This window comes from Anser cygnoides, chromosome W, assembly GCF_040182565.1.
Source record: "Anser cygnoides isolate HZ-2024a breed goose chromosome W, Taihu_goose_T2T_genome, whole genome shotgun sequence".
Lineage (NCBI taxonomy): Eukaryota > Metazoa > Chordata > Aves > Anseriformes > Anatidae > Anser > Anser cygnoides.
In genome coordinates, this window is record NC_089911.1 from 3,278,999 (window position 1) to 3,302,343 (window position 23,345).

At 37.9% G+C, this 23,345-nt stretch overlaps 1 protein-coding gene and 1 pseudogene across 1 annotated transcript; one reads left to right on the forward strand and one right to left on the reverse strand.

Moving 5' to 3' along the window:
- The window catches only part of LOC136788543 (syncytin-2-like), a 120,911-nt pseudogene that overhangs the window by 70,027 nt on the left and 27,539 nt on the right, over positions 1-23,345 (reverse strand).
- Positions 9,119-19,891, forward strand: LOC136788638 (synaptotagmin-4-like). The gene is made up of 4 exons (XM_066987228.1): positions 9,119-9,609; positions 12,416-13,230; positions 14,697-14,817; positions 17,090-19,891. The coding sequence occupies exons 1-4, from the start codon at positions 9,576-9,578 to the stop codon at positions 17,395-17,397; spliced, it is 1,278 nt and encodes a 425-aa protein (XP_066843329.1). The 5' UTR covers positions 9,119-9,575; the 3' UTR covers positions 17,398-19,891.

The window sequence follows — 23,345 nt, forward strand, 5'->3', positions numbered from 1 at the left end:
CTACTTGCCTATTTGCAAGGCAAAGCAATAGAGAATCACAGATTCTCAGAGCCTGACCTCTCAGCCATCTTTAAGGGAGATGAAGAAGGACACTTAGCAAGACCAGCAAAGGTGGCAGTATGTCTCAGTGTGTATGAGGGAGAAGAAATACCCTATAACTTCCTTATTCCTGGATTTTCACTAGTTTTAACTTCCACTTCACTACCTTGCCTAGACTCTTAGGTTGACTCTTGCGTGATGAAAATTTTTATGAGTGTTTCTCAGACAGACTCTGCAGACTCATTATGGTTGGAAGCTCAACTGTCCTTGAAAGACTCAGCAGATTTTTATAAAGTACTTCTTCATATTCATAGAAAAATACATAATTTATTTTCTTGGTTCTAATATATATATATGCATATACATACATATATATTGATCTGTGGTCCATGAATCCTCGAGGCCTACTTCTAATAGTTGCTCAAAAGATAACAAGGACAGCTTCTGTCAAGAAGCCATTCACTGTCAAGGGGCCTGTACCTCCCTAGGAATATTTAGAGGTTCGACAAACCCTCACAAAAAATTGATAGCCGCTTCTCAAATATATTAGTTTCTAGCTAATATAGATGAATTACATCTGTATTTAACAATTTGAAATTTTCTGGTTCCATGATATTTTCAAAAAAACAAAAAAGGGGACAGTTTTTCAGGTTACTCACTGGTAAGTAGCAAAGTAACCCCGTGAATCATAGAACATTTGCCTATGATGCAAGTGCTTCATTTGAGAGGTTCCCTTTGGTTTCAGTAAGTGCAGAATAAAACCCTTGTCTCTTAAAATATATTTGTATCTCTTATTTTGTCGTATTTGGCAAGTTTCACTTAAGAGTTTGTATTTGGCTTTGACCACAACTGATTTCTAATTTAATTCCTTGACCTTGAGGCTTGAGTACCAATATATAATTCTAATTTTAACATTCACAAGGCATAGCATATATGAAAACAGAGTTCTTAGGAATAATTTTCTGATTCTGATTACATTAAGAAAACAGCTGACCAATCATACCCTTCTGCAGCATCTGTTCCATAGATACAAGTATAAACCTAACAGAACTTATAAAATGACAGTCAGCTTCTAAAAGGTTGTTTAGAAACCAAAAACCAAATTTTTACATTGCAAGGAATCAATCAGTGAAGCATTGCTTTGGTTCCAAAGGAGACTCTGAATAAGGCCTTTCTCCCTGTTCAAGAGGTTGGTAAGAGTCAGAGATGTAATGTAGATGGCACACTGAAGTATTGGACATCATTTGAAAACATAATAATGGACAATATTTTCTGTCTGCTGCTTATGAAATTGGAAAAACAAACTTTTTTTTTTCTGGTATTTCTTATTGAATTATATAAAATGTACTCTTTCCTAAAAATGTCTCTTTTTTCCCCCTTCAGCAATTCACATATTGTCTTGACTTCAATATAAAATGTTTCAGAAAAAAGCATTTCTCGCCTCGCCTCGCCTCGCCTCGCCTCGCCTCGCCTCCCCTTCCCTTCCCTTCCCTTCCCTTCCCTTCCCTTCCCTTCCCTTCCCTTCCCTTCCCTTCCCTTCCCTTCCCTTCCCTTCCCTTCCCTTCCCTTCCCTTCCCTTCCCTTCCCTTCCCTTCCCTTCCCTTCCCTTCCCTTCCCTTCCCTTCCCTTCCCTTCCCTTCCCTTCCCTTCCCTTCCCTTCCCTTCCCTTCCCCTTCCCTTCCCTTCCCTTCCCTTCCCTTCCCCTCCCCTCCCCTCCCCTCCCTTCCCCTCCCCTCCCCTCCCCTCCCCTCCCCTCCCCTCCCCTTCCCTTCCCTTCCCTTCCCTTCCCTTCCCTTCCCTTCCCTTCCCTTCCCTTCCCTTCCCTTCCCTTCCCTTCCCTTCCCTTCCCTTCCCTTCCCTTCCCTTCCCTTCCCTTCCCTTCCCTTCCCTTCCCTTCCCTTCCCTTCCCTTCCCTTCCCTTCCCTTCCACTTTCTTTTCCTTTTTTTCCCCAGTTTATCTGCATGAAATGACAACTCAATCTGGAGTTCTTCATGTGCTTAAGAATTAGAATCTCTATCAAAACCAGAGCATGAGAAGTGATGCATACCATATTAAGCACAAATTCAGTGGAGCAGAATTGTAGTTGTAGTTTCCTCTTTTGGCTTGTCAGCCAGTGCTTGCATCACTTCATTATTAATTTTTTCATCCTTGTTTTCCTGCAGTGCAGAGCAACATCTTTTCCTCCCTTCTTTCATTCTCCCTCTTTTTTCTCTGCTTCTGAATTAGGTTACAATAGAATTTTGTCCAAATTCAGGCTTTGCATTACATTCAAACCACATTTCAAAAAATTTTACCGATTTAATGAGAGTAAATCTTTATTTCCACATATTGCTGGTGCGTATGGGAATCATTTGGATGCATCAATGTACAGGAAGTTCATTAACAGATTATAGTGGGAGGAAATAGTCATAGAAGCAATGGAGAAAAATTACCCCATTTCTGACAGCACTGAAAAATGGAGCTCTTCTCCATTTGGCAGATTCATATGGAATAAAAACAAAGATCTCCAGACTGGTCTCCTAAAGGTATCTACTTTATTCTTAATAGTACTGTGAGAAACTAAGCTGTGTTTTTGCAGTTGAACATGTTTTTGAAGTAGAGTGTGTTTTTGCAGTAGAAAGCTAACCTTCTGTATTCAAAGGTAGTTGAGTAGTCATAATAAAGAGAAATGCTAAGTAGATAAGTGGACAGTAGAAGGCCTCACTGTTCCAAAATAAGGTAGAAGACTGAGAAAAACAGGATGATCAGTGTGAGAACAGTAAAAAACAAAGATCACGAGTTCTCTAAACATAAGAAAAGAGAAAAAAAAAGGAAAAAGAAGAAATTAAAGGGTTGATCAAAAAAAATTATACATATATGGTATAGAGGAGTATTGAGTAGCTTGTGAATCTGTAGCACTCAGCCAATGAGGAAACAGGGGAGGTGATCAGGTGTCAGGTAATAGGGAATAAAAGGTTATGATATGTTTACTAAAATGCACTCCTGATTGACAGGACGCCCGCCATTGCAATTGCGGATAAAATAGCTTCACAGAAGATCCTGTCTGAAGAAAATTATTGAGATTTTTCTCACAGTACTGATGTAAAAATTATTTAGTTTAAAATTCCTGATGCTATATTTAGTTAAATAAAAGCATGTCTCATAAATGTTTTTAACTGCTTGTTTTTCATCTACAGTTTCCATTTACTTCTCTGGTTGCTCCAGAAGCTCCACCCCACCTTAAAAAATTTAGATTTTACTGACACTGTATTTCAGCTTTTTACTTCATGTGTTTCTGTTCCCCGAAAAGCACACGTGTTGAGGATATATCACTCAGAATGGAGCACAAGATGTAAGGCTACAATATCAGACTTTCAGCAAAGTTTGGGAATACTTTGTTTTTGAAAACTAAGCTCCTCACATTGTAATATTAATTTACATACTTGAAACACGTTAGCCTTAAATGTCTGACTTTCACCAGAGCTTTCATATGTGATGAAGACACCCACTAATTACAGAATATTTAGGATCAAGCAGTTACTTCCAGATCCAGACTTTTAGTTGTTTTTTGTCCTTTTTTTCTTATAATAATAATAATAATAACAACAACAATAATAAAGTCCTCTTCAGAATCTCTCTCCTTCCCTTTCTCTTTTATTTACTGTTGACTTCACTTTCCTAAGTTTTATCTATTTCTCATTGCAAGTGCATTCAAGTTTTAACAATGTGTTGCAAGATTTTTACATTTAAACTACAAATGTTAATAGTAATATATTTTCTTAATTGAACCATGCAATCCTTGAAGTACAGACAAAAAATAGTTTTAAGATAGAATGTGGCATATAATATATTAGTTGCCCTTGGTAAATCCCTCTATTGTGCACAGGCTTTAATTCAAGCTTCAGAGAATTTCTCCAATGTTTGAACCTCAAAATATTGAACCTCCCCTGGAGTAAAGTGCTTGTACATGTAATGTTAAGTTGCCATAGATATGATATGAAAACATTGCTTGGGAGGAAGATGAGAAAGAAGGCTTCCATCCTTAGTGGATTATTACACTTACGTTGCATATTTATTTCATGACTCGGTACATCATCACATTGGACAAAAGTCAATGGACAAAAGTCCATTTCTTCCTTTAAAGTACTGTAAATAATGTTTTTTAGGATATTCCTGCAAGAGCACAGAAAATACTTGAACCTGGGTTATGAGTTTTTTGGTGGCGCTCTCCTACCTCTGTTTTCCTGGAAGGCAGTAACTCTTTCTAGATTCTTTGGTCTGGCACCTGCTCCACAAGGCACATCTGGAGACTGGGTCCAAAGCAGGTGAGCAAGGTGAAGAAATGAATTAGGTGCTTGACTTTGGGCAAGTGTTCTTGAGTACGGCCAGAAAAGTAAACATTTTACAGGAAGTCCTTTTTATTGTTCTAAGATTTCTTAAGGTGTTCCTGGTCTTAAATGTGAGTTAAGCACTGATTTCAAGGTTTGAATTTTAGATTAAAGCTCATAAAAATGAGGTTAGGTGTGGTTTAAGCAACTAAATCCCTGTTTTAGCGTAGTCCTTATGTTTATTAATTAGGTAATAAATAAATAAATAGATAAATAAATAATAATTAAACACACACAAAAAAACCACCAAACACTGCAACAACAAAAAAAACATAAAAGGTCTATCTGTTAATTAAGACTGAGATTTCTAAGTAAGTCTGAATGAATTAGGTATGAAATTCAAATTAATTCAAGCCTTTTAATACCATAATACTGCTCTATATTCTCAGCCTAATTCCCTAGTGATACTTTTTTCTTTATTTCATTTATACTTTAACAGCTAAAGATAAGTAAAATGCAAAAGAGATTCCTGACATAAATAAGGTTCCGATTCTGTTTTCTATTTTCAGCGTTGTTGGTATCAAAACCTTTTTTGTAGCAAAGGCTCCAGAATAGTTTCAATCCATGGATACTGGCATGCATGGACTTTCCAAAGTGTCTGAAATCAGCTGGCTGGTATATCAGCTAGAAGGTGATTCAGTTCCCTAAATCTTTATATCTAGTGCCATTTCAGGAATTCTGTGGTATCTGCTGTTTCGTCATGGGGCTGGCAAATATGGCCCAGAAAACCTACAGCATTCTTCAACAGAAACCGGAGGTCATGCTAAAGTATCTCATATAGCACTGGACATTACTGTGAGTGCAGACAAATTCAGTCTCATCCCAGGGAGGATCGATGAGTCTGTAAGGCCTAGTAGGCAGCAGGATGAGTCTTTGGGTTATAAATCCTGGCTTATGGGTGTATGTGGCGCACAGAGATGTCTTTATACAGCTAAGGAGTGTCAAAGGTTGAGAGATGAGACGTGGAGGGCTGCTAACCCCTTTCCACTGTCTTATTGCAAATGGAGGCAGAGCTAACTGAAGTGGAAATTAATCAGAGTGTAACTGCTTAAATCCCTTTGTAGATCGCTCTGAAGTTGTTTCACTTTTAAAGGTGTTGGATGCTATGCACTTCCTCCAAATCAGGGACCTCCACCTGTATTCTCACTGATGTTTTATTCTGTAAGTGTAGCTGGAGGGCTTGATTTTCATTGGTGCCGAATAATATTAATTAATGTCTGTAGTTTGGCACCTGGCAATTACAGAACTCAATCCTAAATGCTATTTTTGAAAATGTGAAACTGTCTTTAAGCTCCAGGGAAACATTTCACAGAGATGGAAAAGGGCCATTTCACCAGCTTTACCTCATACATATAAATCACAAAGTTTTATTTTTAATTGTTGGTTGACTCTTTATTGGATATTGTTTATTATAACTTTCTTTTTTTTCCTTTTTTCTTTTCTTTTTTTTTTAAAGGGAGAGGATCAGGCTTTCCTCACACCCAGGCTAGGGGATCTGAAGAAGGATGACAGTTCTTTTGCAGGTGGAGGACCCCCTTTTTCAGCTCCATATGCTTTTTTGAGGCCTGTCTGCTTCAGGAAGCATACAGGCCGCGTCGCTTAGCAACCACCCTCCCTTCCCTCTGCGTGGCAGGAGAGTGCGCTGCATACGCATGAGCACCGGCAATCTGCTTTGCAGACCACTAAAAGGCCCTGTTGTGATACAGCTAGATTATACACAGAGATATTTTGCTGATGATCAATCCACTGTGACTCAGTGCAGGCAAAATATCAGGCAGCTCCTTTTAGTGTTCCGTCTCTGAGCTGGAAGCATGTGAGATCATTGTATTTAGTTTGCTGGGAAACTTAAGGGAATATTACTAGGGTGGTGAGTCCTTAATGCAAGTTTTTAATGAAAAGCTATTTGCAAACTCTATAAACTTTTGCTGAAGTATCAACAATGATTCTCAGAACAGAAGGAAATGTGAAGAGTGCAGAGTCACAAAAAGGGAGATTCATTATTGTGTGGGACTGAACTGAAAGGTAGTCACTTAACTGGTTAAAAAACACAGAGGCTTCACATGATGATTTTTTCCCTCTGGCCACTTGTCAAAGTACATGAAGAAGCAGTGAATTGGTTGCATACATTTGTGTCTATGGTACTTACATGGGTGTATGCTAGTCATCTGGTGATGGGTCTAAGACATACACTAGATGGTGCTTGCACAACAGAGAGCAAAAAGTGTGTCTGTCTCAAGGATGTGTCAGCAACTCAATGCTCCACCTCCTCGAGTATTTTCTGGGATGTGCACGCTGTTCCATTAAGTGGAGTCATGTATTAAATATAGAAAGTTCATGAGTGATGTAAAAAAAATGATCATTTGTTATTTCACTGACTAATGCAATGAAGAAATATTTTTCATATTTGCATATGTGTTTACATATACTTATGTACACACACAGTCTTGGCAGCTCCAAGTTTCTTAAGACAGAAAATTGGTATATTGTTATTGTGAAACCTTTTCTATAGTGCTTTGAAGAGCTACACATGCACAGAAATGAGATGAAAAGACAGGCTCTTTACAATATGTTTGTACAGCACCCAACACTGTAGGGTTTTTAACAAACGTCTAAAACCTAAGAACTACAAGGATTTTTTTTTTTTTGGGGGGGGGGAAGAACATGAGAACATGTATCTTTCCCATGTCAGATTTGTCACAGAAAATAAAAATAAAATAAAAAACTGTATCCTGAAGGAAATGATTTCTGAATGTTTTATAAAGACATATAAATTGTATAAAAGCTTTTATATACCTTTAGGACATCCGAGAAACTAAAAGGAAGAAAACCTGAAGCAATTATTGCTATATTTTCATGTGGTCCATCCATTTGTATATATCATCAAAGGATGTCTCAAATTTCATTCAAAATTATAATAATAACTGTCATCATCATCAACATCTTCACAAATTATTGACAGTAATTCAAATGTCAACATATATATGCTCACAGTATCCTAGCTCAGATAAGATTAATAACCTAGAAAGGCATACCATATATTTATTATTGGTCTATTGTTCTTAAAGTCAAGACACTGGGACAGCTTATAATAGTTTAACAACCCAGTTAAACACATTTAACTCTAAATTCATTTAAGGATCTTGTTTATTTCAGTCATGTCTGGAGGCTTGTATACCTGGAAAGTGGTTTTAAATCAAATGTAATTACTTTCAATGGATGCACATTTTGAGCACGGATGAATTTTGGACAGAGAAAGAGAAGTCGATAGCAGGGCTGAGGGGAGGGAGGACTGGCAGTAAGAAGAGAGAAGTTGAGCCTGATGTACTTGGATTGGTGCCAGCATCTGAACCCAAACATCCCAGATCAAATTGTGCTGCCAAAACACACATAAAAGCTGAAAAAAAATAGTTTATTGGACTCCAGGTGTTTGATAAAGGAGCAGTGGTGGGAAGCTATTTTCTGTGTTTTATTAAATGGGATAGGATATAAAAAAGGTTGGAGAAATGGATTTGATTGCTCATGGAAGTTTTGTGCAGGTGCGTACCAAGGCCAAGTTGCTGAAAGTGTAACAGAAGCAGATAAGCATAAACAATATTAGTCAGTAGGTTTCCAGTTCTCAGGACTAGACAAGCATTTCATTCAGCTGTGTTTGGACAATACCTTGCCATGATTCTTTGGCCTTCCCATTTTTATATTTCTGAACTTCAAGGAGCTTTACTTGCTTCATTACGAAGCAAGAGCATGCATTAAAGGGGGCCAAGAGGTCCAAGCAGCCCATTGCGGGGCAGGGTCATGCCAGACTACGCTTGCATCTGGATTTTGTTATTTAGAAAAGCAACTACATCTGTTTCCCATTTATGCAGCAGTTGGGCTCCAAAGTTGGCTGCTACCGTTCTGAATCCAGGAGTCAGATGCCAGGTGCTGGCTTTTGCAGCTCTGTTGCACCAGGATTTAGCTTGGTTTGTTATATGCTGTAGTGGTTCTAGTTACAGACAGCTCTGCTTTCTTATTCTGTTTCCCTCCACTCCTCTTGCCTGCCTGCCCCTTCCATCCCCCCACATGTTCTTAGTCCAGAATGGGAGACAGACATGTAAATTGGGTAAAATCCAGAAGTATCTCAGTAGAGTCAGCTCTTTCCCAGACAAGAAGAAAGGTTAAGAGGAGAAGAGAAATATATTTGCAAAGTGAGGGCTTAGGGTTTTATGTCGGAGTGGCTGGTGGGGAGAATCAGGGAGGAGGGACAGGGAGAACACATCAGGAGTTTTCGTGATTCAAATCCAGTAAGTGTATCACGTCAGTCATAGGAGAAAACTGCCTTGCAGTTGGAGCCAAGGCATCTGGACCATCTGAGCTGGCATCTCCTTCACATCATTGTAGCCTGTCCAGCTGATAGATAAATAAGCAGATAGACAGATCTTACCCCAGCAAAACAGACACACCCGTGTATTACACAAGATGCATTGAATCACAGACATTAGCATTCCCCTGTCTGTGTCCGACAGAGGGTGGGAGCTCATATCCTGCAGCACAGCAGTTAAAATAATCAATGAGTGAGTGTTCAAATCCCAGAAAAATGGGGGGGGGGGGGGGGGGGGGGGAGGGCAGAGAAGGGACGAAGAGAGGGAGGGTGTGGTAGTTGGGAGGGGGGGATGGTAAGTGGGAAACGTGCTGATTTCAGCCCTGTAGCGTCAGGATTGCGTCAATTTGGGTTTCAGCCACGTCTTCAGTCTCAGGGCAGAGCTACACAGAAGAGCCAAAACAGGAAGGAGGTTGCATATCAGTGTGCAAAGGGGAGGACCGAAGCTTCCCCTCCCCCCGCTCCTCCAGCCCCCTCGCATCCTCCTCCTCCACCTTCCCCACCGCTCGTGTCTCCAGGTTTTGTTTTCCGTTGTTTTTTTTCTTTTTTTTTCTTTTTTTTTCTTTTCTTTTTTTTTTTTTTTAACCACGTTGGAAAAGCCGGCTGCCCGGGTGGTTTGAGAGACGGAGACAGCTTCGGAGCTCCGGGCAGGTCTCTGGACACCGGGGGGGAGGCTCCTGTTTCCCGTCAGAAAGCTCCAGCACCGCAGGCCGCATCCCCAACACCGCGGACAGAATCCCCAGGTCCGGGGACAGCATCCCCTGCACAGCGGGCAGCATCCCCAGCACCGCGGGCAGCGCACGCCGCCAACATGGCTCCGATCGCGGCCAGCCGCCAGCACTTCGGTAAGCGCATCCCCGTCCCGGCAGAGGGGCTGGAGGCTGCTGGGGGCTGCTCCCTTCCCCAGGAGAAGAGCATGCAGGCAGGCTCTGCTGAGCCACCCCGGCGACTCCCAGCACGCGGCGTGTTGGGAGGAACCTGATTTCCCCTAGTTCTGTTCGATTCCAGAAGTTGGGTGAATTTGCTTTCTTTCCCTTTTATCCCTCTCTCTTCCTTTCCCCCCTATCTGTTCCCTGCGTTAAATCACTGGGAGAGATGGAGAGGTTTGACTAGGTGCGTTTTTGGATGACGGAGGTTTGAGGTTGTTTTCTCTGTCTCGGTTAAAGTAGCACGGCTTCGGAGTTAAATGATGTAAACGCATCTTGTGCCAAAGAGAAAATCTTTGTCATTCTTGGAATAATTGTCATTCCTTTTTACTTGTCATAGAGGAAGACTTGTCAACCGTTAGTTAAAGTGAAATGTAGTCCTGTAAAGAACATTGCTAGGAGGATGAAAATACAGGATTCCAGTGTTTTTGGCTAAACAGCTTTGTCGTGATTAATCTGTGTTCACTGAGAATAGCAATGATAACAATGAACTTTTCAGTTGTGTCATTTCTACACATTGAATAACTGTGATACTGGAAGTTTCAGAAAAAGTCATAATGTGCACTTATGAAATAGGTAACTAAACAGCTTTACTCAGAAAAGCTGTGAGTAGAAATGTTTCTGAACTCTGCTTTACAAATATTGACTCTAGCCTGGATGTTATTTGCTTTAGCAATGGTTTAATTCAAGGATCATTCCACTGACTTAAGTGAGGTGACTCCAGATTTGCATCACATAACTGAAACAATAATTTCTCCCAGGATCAATAAGTGATGTTTCCTATTAATACACTGCCTTGAATGCTAACTAACTGATTTACATTATGACAACAGCAAGAAATTCAGGTTGTAATATAATTAGCTGTAGATATAAAAACATTTTAGTTACCGTTACATCTTCTTTCCTGCCTACCCCACCCACTTAATGTTTCTAACTACGCTTGTGACATCATCCTCATCTATTTGCTTATTTAAGGCAGTTAATTAATATTTTAAATACTAAATTGATTCTACAACTGCTTTCAGTATTTGTAGAATAAAAATATAGCATAATTTCCATTACTATAAAAATTTTAATTGTCATCTCATGAAAAAGTATTGAAAATGTGCAAATCTTTCTTAAAAGCTATTTAAAGTATTCTAATTAATTTTCAGTTACTCCTTGCTTTCTACCTTTATACCATGTACATTTACATTTCTGCAGCTCAGAGAATTCTTGAAACTCAGAGCCACGTGCTTAACTTAGAAAAAATACTTTTTGATTATGTATATATTTTTCAGTCATCTCATTAAATTCTTATAATTAAGTATGTAGATTGATACGGTTTGTAGGCAAAGGTGAAGTGGCATGAGCATTGTTAGAAGCAATTAATAGCCAGGCCTGATTCCTTCTGTGCTGGAACACTTTGTTCCTACTTTGTTGTGATGGTATTGTATTTTTTTTGACTCATCTCACTGAAAAGCAAAGTTATGGTGGTAGCACATCTATTTGTCCAGATTTTACCTAGATGAACCTGATTTGGTAATTCATAGAGGGGGATAGTTTTGCTTCTCTCATCCAGGAGGATCTGCCAATTATTTGCTAGAGGAACCAGAATTGTTACACAATTGCCTTTATGCATCAACAATATCATTCCATTAATATTCTACTGGTCTCCATTGTTGCAGAGAATAAATATTAAGCTCTTATTGTTACATTGTGGGAGGTTTAAACTCACTTAGTAGTGTTACTTATGGGCAAAATTGGATTTCTAATTAGTTGTGCTCATTTGCCCTTTCAATGCATGCTTGTGAAGGGCTAATGATACTCTATATGTAACTAATGTATCCACGTGACAATTGAGGTTGTAACGCTTGCTCAGTTTTCTCTTCATTCAGTATTTTAGTACAGGATTCATATTAAGCTAGAGGAGAATTCTGGTTTAATGTTTTTCTTATATACTCCTAAAAAGTAGTGATCCTTCCTGTAAACTCTCCATTGCTTTGATTCATAGTGTTTTAAATTCAAAGCTTAATGGGTATCAGTGATACACTTAAGCAATTTTTTCAGCTTTGGACTCACATGTAACTGCCCAGTGTCACATCCATCTGTATAATACACGGTATATAATTATCCTAAATTTTCTTAGTAGTCTTTTTCCTGCAAAGTATGGAAAATCCCATTGAAACTGAGTGTTATAACCTCCTATTAAACTCAGATTTTTTTCAAGAGATACCTCCAGGCAGTTATGGGATCAGACCATAAGAATGAGTTAATTGAGTGTACAAAGTGTTCTAGGAAGTGGTGTGAAAAGCAGATGATGTATCTATAAGTAACACGTATTTCAGAATCTGTACTACCTAACCAACAAAGCTACATAAATTCAAAGCTGAAACCTGAACTAGTTTTACTCACTGACATATAAACACAGAAACTACACCTAGAGGGATGAGATAGTCGAGCTATTACTTATGATTATTGCTGTTAGGATGAGAACAGTATTTTCCTTCCAGACACCCAATATATGGAAAAATACTAACATAGCAATTGTCTTTGTATGGGACTTCACATTCACGCCTGAAGGTGGCGAGTGATACGTACAATGCAAAGCACTTTTAGTCCATTGACTCTGCTGCTATTACCATCTTGTACCAGTTTGTTTTGCTAAATTCTTACTTTATTAAATATCACACAGAGTCCAAGGCATTGCTGCTGATGTGCTTGTTGCTGTTTATTTAATTTGCAGATGAAATTCCTACAGTGGTTGGGATCTTCAGTGCATTTGGCCTTGTCTTCTCTGTCTCCCTTTTTGCTTGGATCTGCTGCCAGCGCAAATCTTCCAAATCCAACAAGACCCCTCCATATAAGTTTGTCCATGTTCTGAAGGGAGTTGATATTTATCCTGAGAATCTCAACAGTAAGAAGAAGGTTGGAGCAGATGATAAAAGTGAAGCAAAGAACAAATTGGCAATGCCTAAGAATTCTCTCCGTCTAGACCTAGAGAAAAGAGATCTAAATGGCAATTTCCCCCAAACAACCTCTAAAATACAGAGCTCTCCAGATCTTGAAAATGTGTCTCTGAAACACTTTTCAGAAAGTAAGAAAGATTCAGTATCCCCCGATAGTTTAAAGTCCATCACATCCCTTTCATCTGAAGAAAAACAAGACAAGCTAGGAACACTCTTTTTCTCTTTAGAGTACAACTTTGAGAAAAAGGCATTTGTAGTGAACATCAAGGAAGCACATGGGCTGCCAGCAATGGATGAACAGTCAATGACTTCTGATCCCTACATCAAAATGACAATCCTGCCTGAGAAAAAGCACAAGGTGAAAACCAGAGTGCTGAGAAAAACCTTAGATCCAGCTTTTGATGAGACTTTCACATTCTATGGGATCCCCTACAGCCAAATTCAAGACTTAGCACTTCACTTTATGATCTTGAGCTTTGACAGGTTTTCCAGAGATGATGTCATTGGAGAAGTCCTCATCCCCCTTGAAGGAATTGAATTGTCAGAAGGAAGGATGCTAATGGACAGAGAGATCATCAAAAGAAATGTTAGGGTAACATATTTCTTATTTAAAATTTAGAAGTGTTGTACTAGTTTTAGCTATGATTCTTGTGCTAGCATATTGGAAAGAGAAGGGTACAAGTTTACCATGTAAGCTACTGAGATGTTTCCATAATGGCAGCATAAGGAGGTAGCTATACAAATGAAATAAAAGAACATTACAGGAAAGAATGCAAAGATTTATACATTATTATTATTATTATTATTATTATTGTTATTACTCCTCTTTTCTGTTTGAAATCATGTTTTATCAGTTTATTGAAATCAATGCAAATCTTTCACTTCATCTCCAAGGGTTGATAAGCAGGTTCTTAAAGAATACAGATAGTCTTTATTGAAGGAACTGGAACCTCTTTGAGACTCTACTGGTGGTGCAGTAGCACGTTCTTTCACTTCAGTGTTGTTACTACCTTTTCTCTCTTAACAACCATGGCAGAGGCTGTAGCACTTCTAAGGACAGTAAGATATGAGGGAGATGCCAAAACCTCACTGAAGTCAATGACAAAGCATATTAACTTCACTACGCTAAAAATATGTAAAATAATTTTGTCTCATTTCAGAATGTAAAGACCACAATCATAGCTGAACCACAGAAATGCACATGCCTCACACACACGTCTTTTAATCTCTGCTAAGGAAGTGGACTGTATATTGACATTCAATCTGATTGTTTTCAAAGAGCAAGCATGCTGACAAATCAAATAAATGTCTACCAGACACATACCTTTAACTAATATCATTATTTTGCAATTCTATCACTATGTTACAACTATAACTATGTCACTGATATTTTGTTGATAATTTACTGGGTTTTCTGGTATATAAGGTATTCTTTTTGCTTGCTTCCCTTGACTTCCTCCTTTCTGTGAACTAAATTACTCCTGCAAATTCAAATCTAATAATCATAGAGAAAGTCTTTGATCTCATCTTTATTCCATTTATATTATACTACGTTAGAAAGTGTCAGGGATGAGATTTCACTAATTGTTTTCGAATAGCTAATGGATAAAAAGATTTTATGGAAGATTTTTTGTATATTACCTTTATTCTTTTTTTTTTCAACATAGCTTTCACAGAAGTTTGTTTTTCTTAAAGTGTTTTTCTTTCACTGAGACTTTTTTCTCAGGATGTAGGATTTCATTTCTAATCTGTGAAGCTAATGATGTCATGTCAACCCATATTTTCATTTAGTTATTTATTTACTTATTTACTTTTGTTCAGTCTAATAGCTAACGATAAGAGTTATGTAACTATAGTACAGGGAAATTATATTTGCTAGACAAAGCAGCATAGCTCCATAAATTATATACTTCTACACTAGTCTGGGATGCACAGTTATGTGACATTTTAGAAATCTTATTAGCTCTACTTTCAAGCATGGTCAATATAATTGCTCGTAAATAGTCTTATTTCTTTGTTTCTTTCTTTCTTTTTTTTTTTTTTCTTTAATTTCCTCAGAAATCATCTGGGCGTGGAGAATTACTGATCTCTCTCTGTTATCAGTCTATAACAAACACGCTAACTGTTGTTGTTTTAAAAGCCAGGCATCTACCTAAATCTGATGTGTCAGGATTATCAGGTAATGGTTTTACTAATGAATAAGGCCAAAGAATGTACAATAAACAGATAGAAGACAGTTGAAACGTGACATTTCAAAGATTAAAAATAGCCCAGAAACGTGTCTGTATTATTTGCAGCCTATTAATTTCATTCATATCTAGGTCAATGCTTTATTTTGCAGAGTATATATTTTAGAAATTTGTTCTTCAAACACATTAGAAAAAATACGACATCTGTTAGCACTGGAAGCCAATGAGTTTTGTCATTGTCTTGAACAGAACCCATCTGACCTAAGTATGGGATGTTGTTTGCGGATACTAAAAGCTTTTATTTATGACAAAAGATCAGTTTATTTATGACGATCAATACTGAGTGAGATCCTCATAGGGTATATTATGGTATATTTCAGCTTAGCATCCAAAAAGGCAACCAGTTGCATCTGTGCTGAATTTGGCCCACTGAGCATTAACATTTATCTGGCAAGGTGAAAAGGTGAACTATCCCACTGCTTGGGGTATACTAAAGCTTTTGCAGTCCCTTTTCCTGGTCTTGTGCCATTTTGCATTCAGTGAAACTTTCTTTGAAGTCAATACTAGAATTGCATTTAGATGCACGTTAATGCTAGATAATATAACATAAAATTTAAAATGCAATATACTAACCACCTGAGAATAAGACAAACACACAAGAAGAACAGTACACAGCAGAGGACTAAACAAACTGTAGCACATCTGCTATTGATTCTGTGTAAGACTTAACTCTTTCAACACACAGGATTTTCTTGAAGGAAGGAGGAAGTAGCCTTTGGAGCTACTGAATCATAATTACTACAGCCAATAATACAGTCTTTCTACTTCTAACACCAAGAAATATTGGTGCTGAGGTCTCCTAGTAGTCTTAATAAAATCAAGAGGAACATTCCAGCCTTATCTATTAGCCAGAAATAACAGTCAGAAAAGTTCATTTAAAAAGAAATGAACAATGGCATGAAAGCGCTGATGGATACTGATTTTGATATTTTTAGTGCTTGTGTAGCATATTCTCAATCCAAAGCTAATGAACATTTTAATTATATAAAGCCATTTTTTTAAAATGTTTATTATGATGATAGATTATGAGAGTGAAGATGTATTCTATCATACCTTACTCCTGTCAAACCATTGTCAATCCAAGGAAACAAAAAAATTTTCATTATCTGACCATTTCAGTCTGATAGCTTTGGCATAGAATTTCTAAATATGGGTCAATTTTAATTTCACTTAAATTTAAAAAAAAAAAAAGTTCAACTGTTCTTGATGTTTATTAGCTGACTGTTTGCATAGACTACTTCACTTGATAGAAAGCGATTTGTATTGCATCTCTGCACCATGAGATTTTGGAAACAGGTACATATTTGCACTGAAATACGTGTAAATATAAATGCAAAATAAATATACTTGAAATGGATGATTTCTGAAGTGTTCTTTAGAATTGCTCCGAAGAAGAAGTATAGCCACTGTTGAAGACAATAATGAAGGAATCTTGAAACAGTTGAAAAATTCTGAGGATTGCAAACACTCAAAATTGTTTAACAGAGCTAAAATATGGATATTTTCTCTTCCCTTTTTCAATAGTACAGTACAGACATAAAGTCAAGTACATATCCTATCAAGAAATGTAGCCTTACATTTAAAGTTTAATGTTAAATTTGTTCAATAAAAATTGGTGGGAGAAATTTAATCAAACTAATTGACTTTGAAAGATCCACAACTGAAATGAATTGCATCCATTCTATCAGCATGGGATTATTCTCTTGGTTTTGAGGCTTTGCTTTCCATGAGTCTTATTAACACTAATGATTATCCCCTACTTGTAAAATGTGTGAAAAGCAGATTTCTATTACATGCAAATATATAGTGATATATATTTGTCAGAATTCATTACAATTTTATGTTCTTTCAGACCACTTTTAGAGGCAGTAGAGATGTAAACATGAAGGTTAACAGACTACAGGGCAGGATTTATCTCATGGAGGAGTCACCAGCATTTGGTTAGATGAATTATGTCCTAAACTTTACTGACTGTCTTGATTACATATTTGGTGACCATAAAAGGAGCTTACAGACTAATTCAGAAGCAAATACAAAAAAAAAAAAAAAAACTGAATGAGACAAATCATCTTCAGTAATTTGAAACTAGCCCTCACTGGGACATAATTCTGTTGGTATATTACAAAGTTTACCATCAACTAGATCAAGGAATTTCTAAATGACAATTCAATAGCTTATCTGTGTTCTTTCTTTTCATTGCAGATCCTTATGTCAAAGTGAACCTGTACCATGGTAAGAAAAGAATTTCTAAAAAGAAAACCCATGTGAAGAAGTGTACCCCCAATGCAGTGTTCAATGAATTGTTTGTCTTTGACATTCCTTGTGAGGGCCTTGATGATATCAGCATTGAATTTTTGGTTTTAGATTCAGATAGAGGGTCAAGAAAAGAGGTCATTGGCCGGTTAACCTTGGGATATTCAGCAGAAGGAACAGGTGGAGAACACTGGAAGGAAATTTGTGAATATCCTAGGAGACAAATTGCCAAATGGCATATGTTGTGTGATGGTTAGCAGTTCAGAGAGGGGTTGGAACTTGAAAAACTATATATATTTCCATAGGCAAGGAGCAGTTTTTTTTCTTTGCTATGTATAATTACAGGCTTGTAACTACAAGACTTTTTTTGTGGGGGTGGGGGAGTAAAAACTGGATTGAATTATCAAAATAGAAGGTAACTAAATTTTCAGAGTAAATAAAGGAATTTCTATTTCATTAGGCTTTAACTTAATTTGATTAAATTTATATTCTTCTGTAGTTTACATAGCCTAAAACTTCTGAAGCAGTATAAACTTCAATAAGGAAGTTTCTCTTTTTGATTGTTTCATTAAATGAAAAACAAAGAAAATAGTGAGACAGAATACAAAACCTTTTTCAGCCGTTTAGCTTCCTGAGCTGTGAGTTATATCATTACAGTCAATAAGACTACTCACAACATACAAAGTTTAATGCATTTTTTAACTTTTGCAGGATAGGAAAACAAACTGTCATTATAATTTATACAGTATTATGTTAGACAAACTACTTGAAAAGTGCATTTCACTTAGCTGATATGCATTAATATCCATTACTGATTGTACTGAAAATTGGTGGTGGTAAGAAAAAGTTTTATAATTTCATGCTAGTGTGACATATGTATGCTTAAACTTAAATTGTGCCAGGCTAGGGGAATATAAAGTGTCAAAACCCAAGTATATAAACAAAGCATCTAGGCCTGTGAAATTTACTCTTGGTCACACTTCATACATTTTTAGGCTGTCAGAACTATAGCACAACTATAAGATTATTTCCTAAAGTTTGTACACTGATTTCTGATACAGAAGTTTGCAAATACTACTCCTATGTAATTTTTACATTATATATAAAGAAGAATATGATGATGTTAGTTGTTAACTGAAGAATGATTTAAAAAGTGGAAAACAGTTTTCAGTATTTTTGCATATGTCATTTTGTCACATGTAATCCCACTAAAGTGAATGAAACTATTTGGGAATTGAGGTATTGCTCAATGTGAGTAAAGGTAAGAGAATGGGCATGCCAGGAAAAAAAAAGTGTTTTAGATGTTCAGTTACGCTCATTGAACAACGGATGCAGGTCTTATTCAAAACTGTTGGAGATTTGTTGACTTTTCCCTGTTCCCATATGGCCAAATTATATTTGCAGTAAAGGACACTGAAATATGAAATATGCAAGAATAGAAATAGTACTGGAAGAATTCTATTGAGGCTCTTTCAGGTTTTGTGTCAGTAATTTATCCAGTTTTTGAGAATGTTTGATATGACAGTGTTTATAAAGTTCTGTAAAAATTCATTTTCAAAATAACATAAACATGCTTTCTATGATAACACTCAATGTAAAAAAATGCATATTGTATGTATAAAGGAGAGGAATCTTTTTTGCTTATTTCTTTAGAAAGCTGATGAACTGCTCAAGGGCTAGAATTTGCCAACCCAATTATATCAAGTAGATATAATTCAAAGACACTAGGTCAAAGAAAAGATGCCCACAGGCTTCAGTGGGGTTTGAAGTGGAATCACAGAGCAAAACTCTTCTTGTGAGACAACCCAGCACAATGGCACCATAGATAGGGGGAGACACTCTTTGATTTAATATTGTCTGGGAGAGTTTAAGGCAGTACCATGCGGCCAGAGTTGTTACTATTTCTAGTAAGGACATAACAAACTTCATAATGAAAGTGATTGCACCAAATAGCGTGGTGGAGTGGGATTGCCTGCAATTAAAAAAAAAAAAGAAAGAAAGGAGGTTTTGTATATTGGCCCATGAATAACACATTATCTCTAAAAATCAGATGACAGGTGTCATCTGTCTCCAATGGACACAAATTCTGACATCAGGAGAAAAAAATCTACCCTTTAAAGTTAATGATGGGCTATGACCATTGTTCATTTTGCATCTAACAAGTTGCCATCAAAACTGTTTAAAAGTTTATATAGCAGCCTGAGGGTTAATATTTCTACCAGCTAAATGGCAGTCATTGATGGGGGTAGGGGGTAGGAATGGGAAAGGGAAGCAAAGAAATTTTTATTAAATTGAAAAAACTGTAAATAGATTTTTTTTTTCATTTAAAGCAATGTTTAGCTTGGAAAGTTGAGTAAAGAAGACTTGTAACACATCTGTAAACCAGACAAGGCAGGAGCGAATGTAGACCTGTCTTGAGATGAGAAATTCTGCTGTTTTATAAAGTATTCAATTCTCACTGTGAATATCTTGAACTCTGTTAAAGATACTGTATTGTATTAAACATGTAAAAAAATGATGTTTGTCTAAGTAGTTTACAAAAACAATAACTCCTTGATTGGGAGGCTATCCATGTATGGAAATCTGTCGTAACTAAATACCTGATTTGTTATGGTGTTGTAACTTAATAGAAACTGTTCGAGAGGAAGCATGGTGTATGAGATTTTGTAAGTTATTTGTGCTGGTTCTGTATGTTGTGCCATGTGTGTAAGACAAGAATAAACTGCTGCTTTTGTTCATCCCATCCCAAAACAATTATCCCACCAACGTGTCTTTTCCAGAGACTTGTGCTATTATTTCTGCTCACAGTTTACTCTTTCATGCTTCTGTCAAAAAAAAATAAAAAAAAATTGACCTAAAAAATCTTCCTCTTCTCACAGAGGTGGATCAGAGTTATTCTGCCAAATATTACCCAGGCTTATCACATATTCTTTATTCTCAGATTCTTGGTGTATTTGTCTTGAATTTTACTATATGCTCAGGCTAGAACTTGAGGCATTGCCTGTGTTGGAAAATCTGAGTCCTACTAAATGAGGATGAATTCTAGAATAGTAGGTGAAAGAAGTAAAATGCAAGTCACATTACTGTTGGAATCCTGATGACATTCCATTTTGTTTTCCAGAAGTAAAAAATATCCCTTGGACAATCAGGCTGTAACACTCTTACTTCCTTTATAGTCATGTCAGCCACCTTCTCATCAGATGAGATGGATAGAGAACACATTCCTTCAAATGTTATGTACAAATGCAAATTTTGTTACTGTCACCTCTAAGGTATTAGGGTATTTTACCAACACAAACCTAAATCAAGGGAATGGAAGGAGGTTGCACATGGGATACACATTGCCATTTAGTGACTCCCAGTGTAAACCTACAACTGCTTCCCTGGAATAGATCCCTGATCCTTGTCATGTAAATTGATGCGTGAAAACTATGACAGGATCCACTGACAAACAAATGACACAGAACATCTTATATGGATGTAAGCTGGCAAAATCTCCCTGCCAAATCTGTCCCCAAGGGAAAGGTATCAAGTCTGAAAGACTGCTCTCTTCTGTTCTGTGCAGCGACTTTTTTTTTTTCTTCCCTGCATTGTGGAGTTCTCCTCAAACAATGGTGATTCATGAGTCATATTTCAGACCTTTTCTTCAGGACACATGGAGAATATCTTTAGCTTTTTTTTGACTATAATGCTGTTGAATCTCAGGGAAAGTCTCAAGGCTACTGTCCTGATTGCTCTTTGGATCTCAAATTGTTGCAACAGACAAGTCCTATAAGGTCTCACAAGAGACCTTACAGATGCCCTCCCCTTTGCAGTAGGTCTGATTCCTAAGGTATAACTCTATTCTGTAAGCCCCTTGCATTTACACAGCATCATGGATAGCAACATGCTGCGCACAGTAGCAATGCATAACCACATGAGTAATACTTCTTTTCCTCAAAAAAGATTCATATATGTTCTTTGTAAGCTGCTACCTTTCAACCTCTGCTCTCTGCTTTGTTAGGTCTGAAGCTGCTGAACAGGTCAGGGTGCTCTTACAACTGCTATGACTAGTTTTGCTCTGCTGGTAACTCCTGAGCAACAATCTTCATTCAAGAAGTTCTTCTCAGTTCTCATAGGCTTTTCCTTAGTATCTTTTACCTTCTATCACAGCTGCAACATAACTTCGGGTTCAGAGGCTTTGAAGCACTGATTATAGGTACAGCATGGCAGCACCTTTTAGTTCAGAAGTAAGAATGGAAGACAAGAAGTTGGAGGAGTTAGTCTCTTTGCTATACTACTGTTATGTTTATATTGTTATGTTACTTTAGCTATTGTGCATTTAAAGCACTTCATGCTTAACCAGAGAATGGCTGGTCATAGAAGCAAAAGCTGTGCTTATACCACCAGTGACACAATCAGGTGTGATTGTGTCCACTGATGAGTCCACTTCTGCTTGAGCCTTCGCCCTGCAGCAACAGGCCTGAGAAGACACGATGTAGGCCCCTTACCTTACCTCTGCCCCCAACACTCTGCAGTCACCCTGATAAGCTCTGGGTTACCCCAGAACACATGGAAGAGCTGTAATAGTTCAAGACCTGGGCAAGCCCTGGCACCACCCTGAATCCTGGCCTTACAGCAAGCACCAAGCCTCCCAGGGCATCAGAACAGGCCAGCAAATTGAGCCCCCATCCCCAGGAGAAGCACATCTCCAATAATTACAACACTCCTCCTCTATGCAGACACAAGGTTTGAACACAGCTGGTTCCAATAATCCACAGGCTCTCAGTGACAAGAGCACTATATTTGCTTTGAAGTCAAAGGTGGGAGTATTTGTTTGCTTCCCCTGTTGTCAGAACCCATAGCTTATAGCTTTTCATTCTGAGAGCCACCCTCCACTAAGTGCCAGGCAGGCAGTGGCAGTCCCAGACCCTACACCTAGAGCTCTGTCTGGGTCTCCAACAGGCTAAGGTAAGTAACATAACTCAGTGTTGTGAAGTTTTTGGTATGCTGACACAACTGCTATGTGCTCTCAGCTGTGGTGTGTGCTGCACCCTGCCCTTGCAGTGCCTGTAGCTGTGGCAGTCCCAGTGGTGGAGATCCTAGGTACTGCCAAGTGGTTTGAGTTCATAAACCACCTCTTGTAGAGAGCTGCCCTGCAGAGTTGTGGGGTATTTCTGTAGGAGTCCTAGGGTGAGATGCCACTGAAGAACAGGCTAGGCCTGACTGGAAATCCTGTTTCTTCTTGTCCTTAGGAAGGAAGCTTCGTCCATAGTTAAGTGCTGTTCCTCTTTAGGTAATCCCTCAAGAGAGGGCTTCTAAGTGACTAAGCAATTAGAGGGTGCATGGTGTTGTCTTTTAGTGGACAATGCAGCACAGAGTTTGGTTTGAAGTGAGATGTGCAGGAATATGAGGTCCCACTGGGTGGCAGGTAAGGACAGTGATACTGCAGGCAGATTCCTGAGGACTGTGGTTGCGTACAGGGCTAGGGGTGTGCTTCATAGCAGCTCTGAGGCACGGCAGTCTGGATTTTCAGTTAATTTGCACAAGTAAATTAGAACAGTGTTTCTGATATAAGTTAATGTTGTAGAAAGATCCCTGTCTTTTCTCCATGGAAGAAATACTGTATTATGAAAGACTTTGGTTCTAACAAGAGCATTGAATACATGGGGGGGGGGGGGGGGAAGCACCAAGTCCATGTTGCTGAAGGTCAGAATACACAAAAGAAGCATGTTAGACTATTGTCTTTTGAAATTGCTAGAGAAGCAGCATGATTTTAAAAACGTATTAATACTATGGCTCTTAAATGTCTTTTTTTTTTCCTTTTAACCAACCAAGGGTACTATATGGTGACAGCAAGATTTAATTTAGTCTTGAAGACAGTCACAGGGATAACGATGTATTTTCTCTGACAGTTGCTGTAAATATTTTACATGGTTCTGAGAACATATCTGGTTTTAAGGAAACAAGTATGAAGTGTTTCACAGTATCAGCAGCAATATTGATTATGTTTCAGTAATACCTTCCAAATGAGTTTGCCTTTAGGATGGTATGAATGAAAGTTTCTAGTTGGTTACTAATGGATGGATGGGGAAACCTCTATGTCTGTATCTGAGGTGCCTGTATACATTGATTTGTAGGGCAAATAAACAGTATTCTGGCCTCAATTTTCCTTTCAGTAGCATTAAGATAAAGCTTAACAACATCAATAGTAGCTACTAACTTC

Coding starts and splice junctions, on each gene's coding strand:
- LOC136788638 (XM_066987228.1), top strand. CDS start 9,576: ATGGCTCCGATCGCGGCCAGCCGCCAGCACTTCG. Junction 9,610..12,415: donor GGCCAGCCGCCAGCACTTCG/GTAAGCGCATCC, acceptor TTTAATTTGCAG/ATGAAATTCCTACAGTGGTT. Junction 14,818..17,089: donor TGATGTGTCAGGATTATCAG/GTAATGGTTTTA, acceptor TTTTCATTGCAG/ATCCTTATGTCAAAGTGAAC.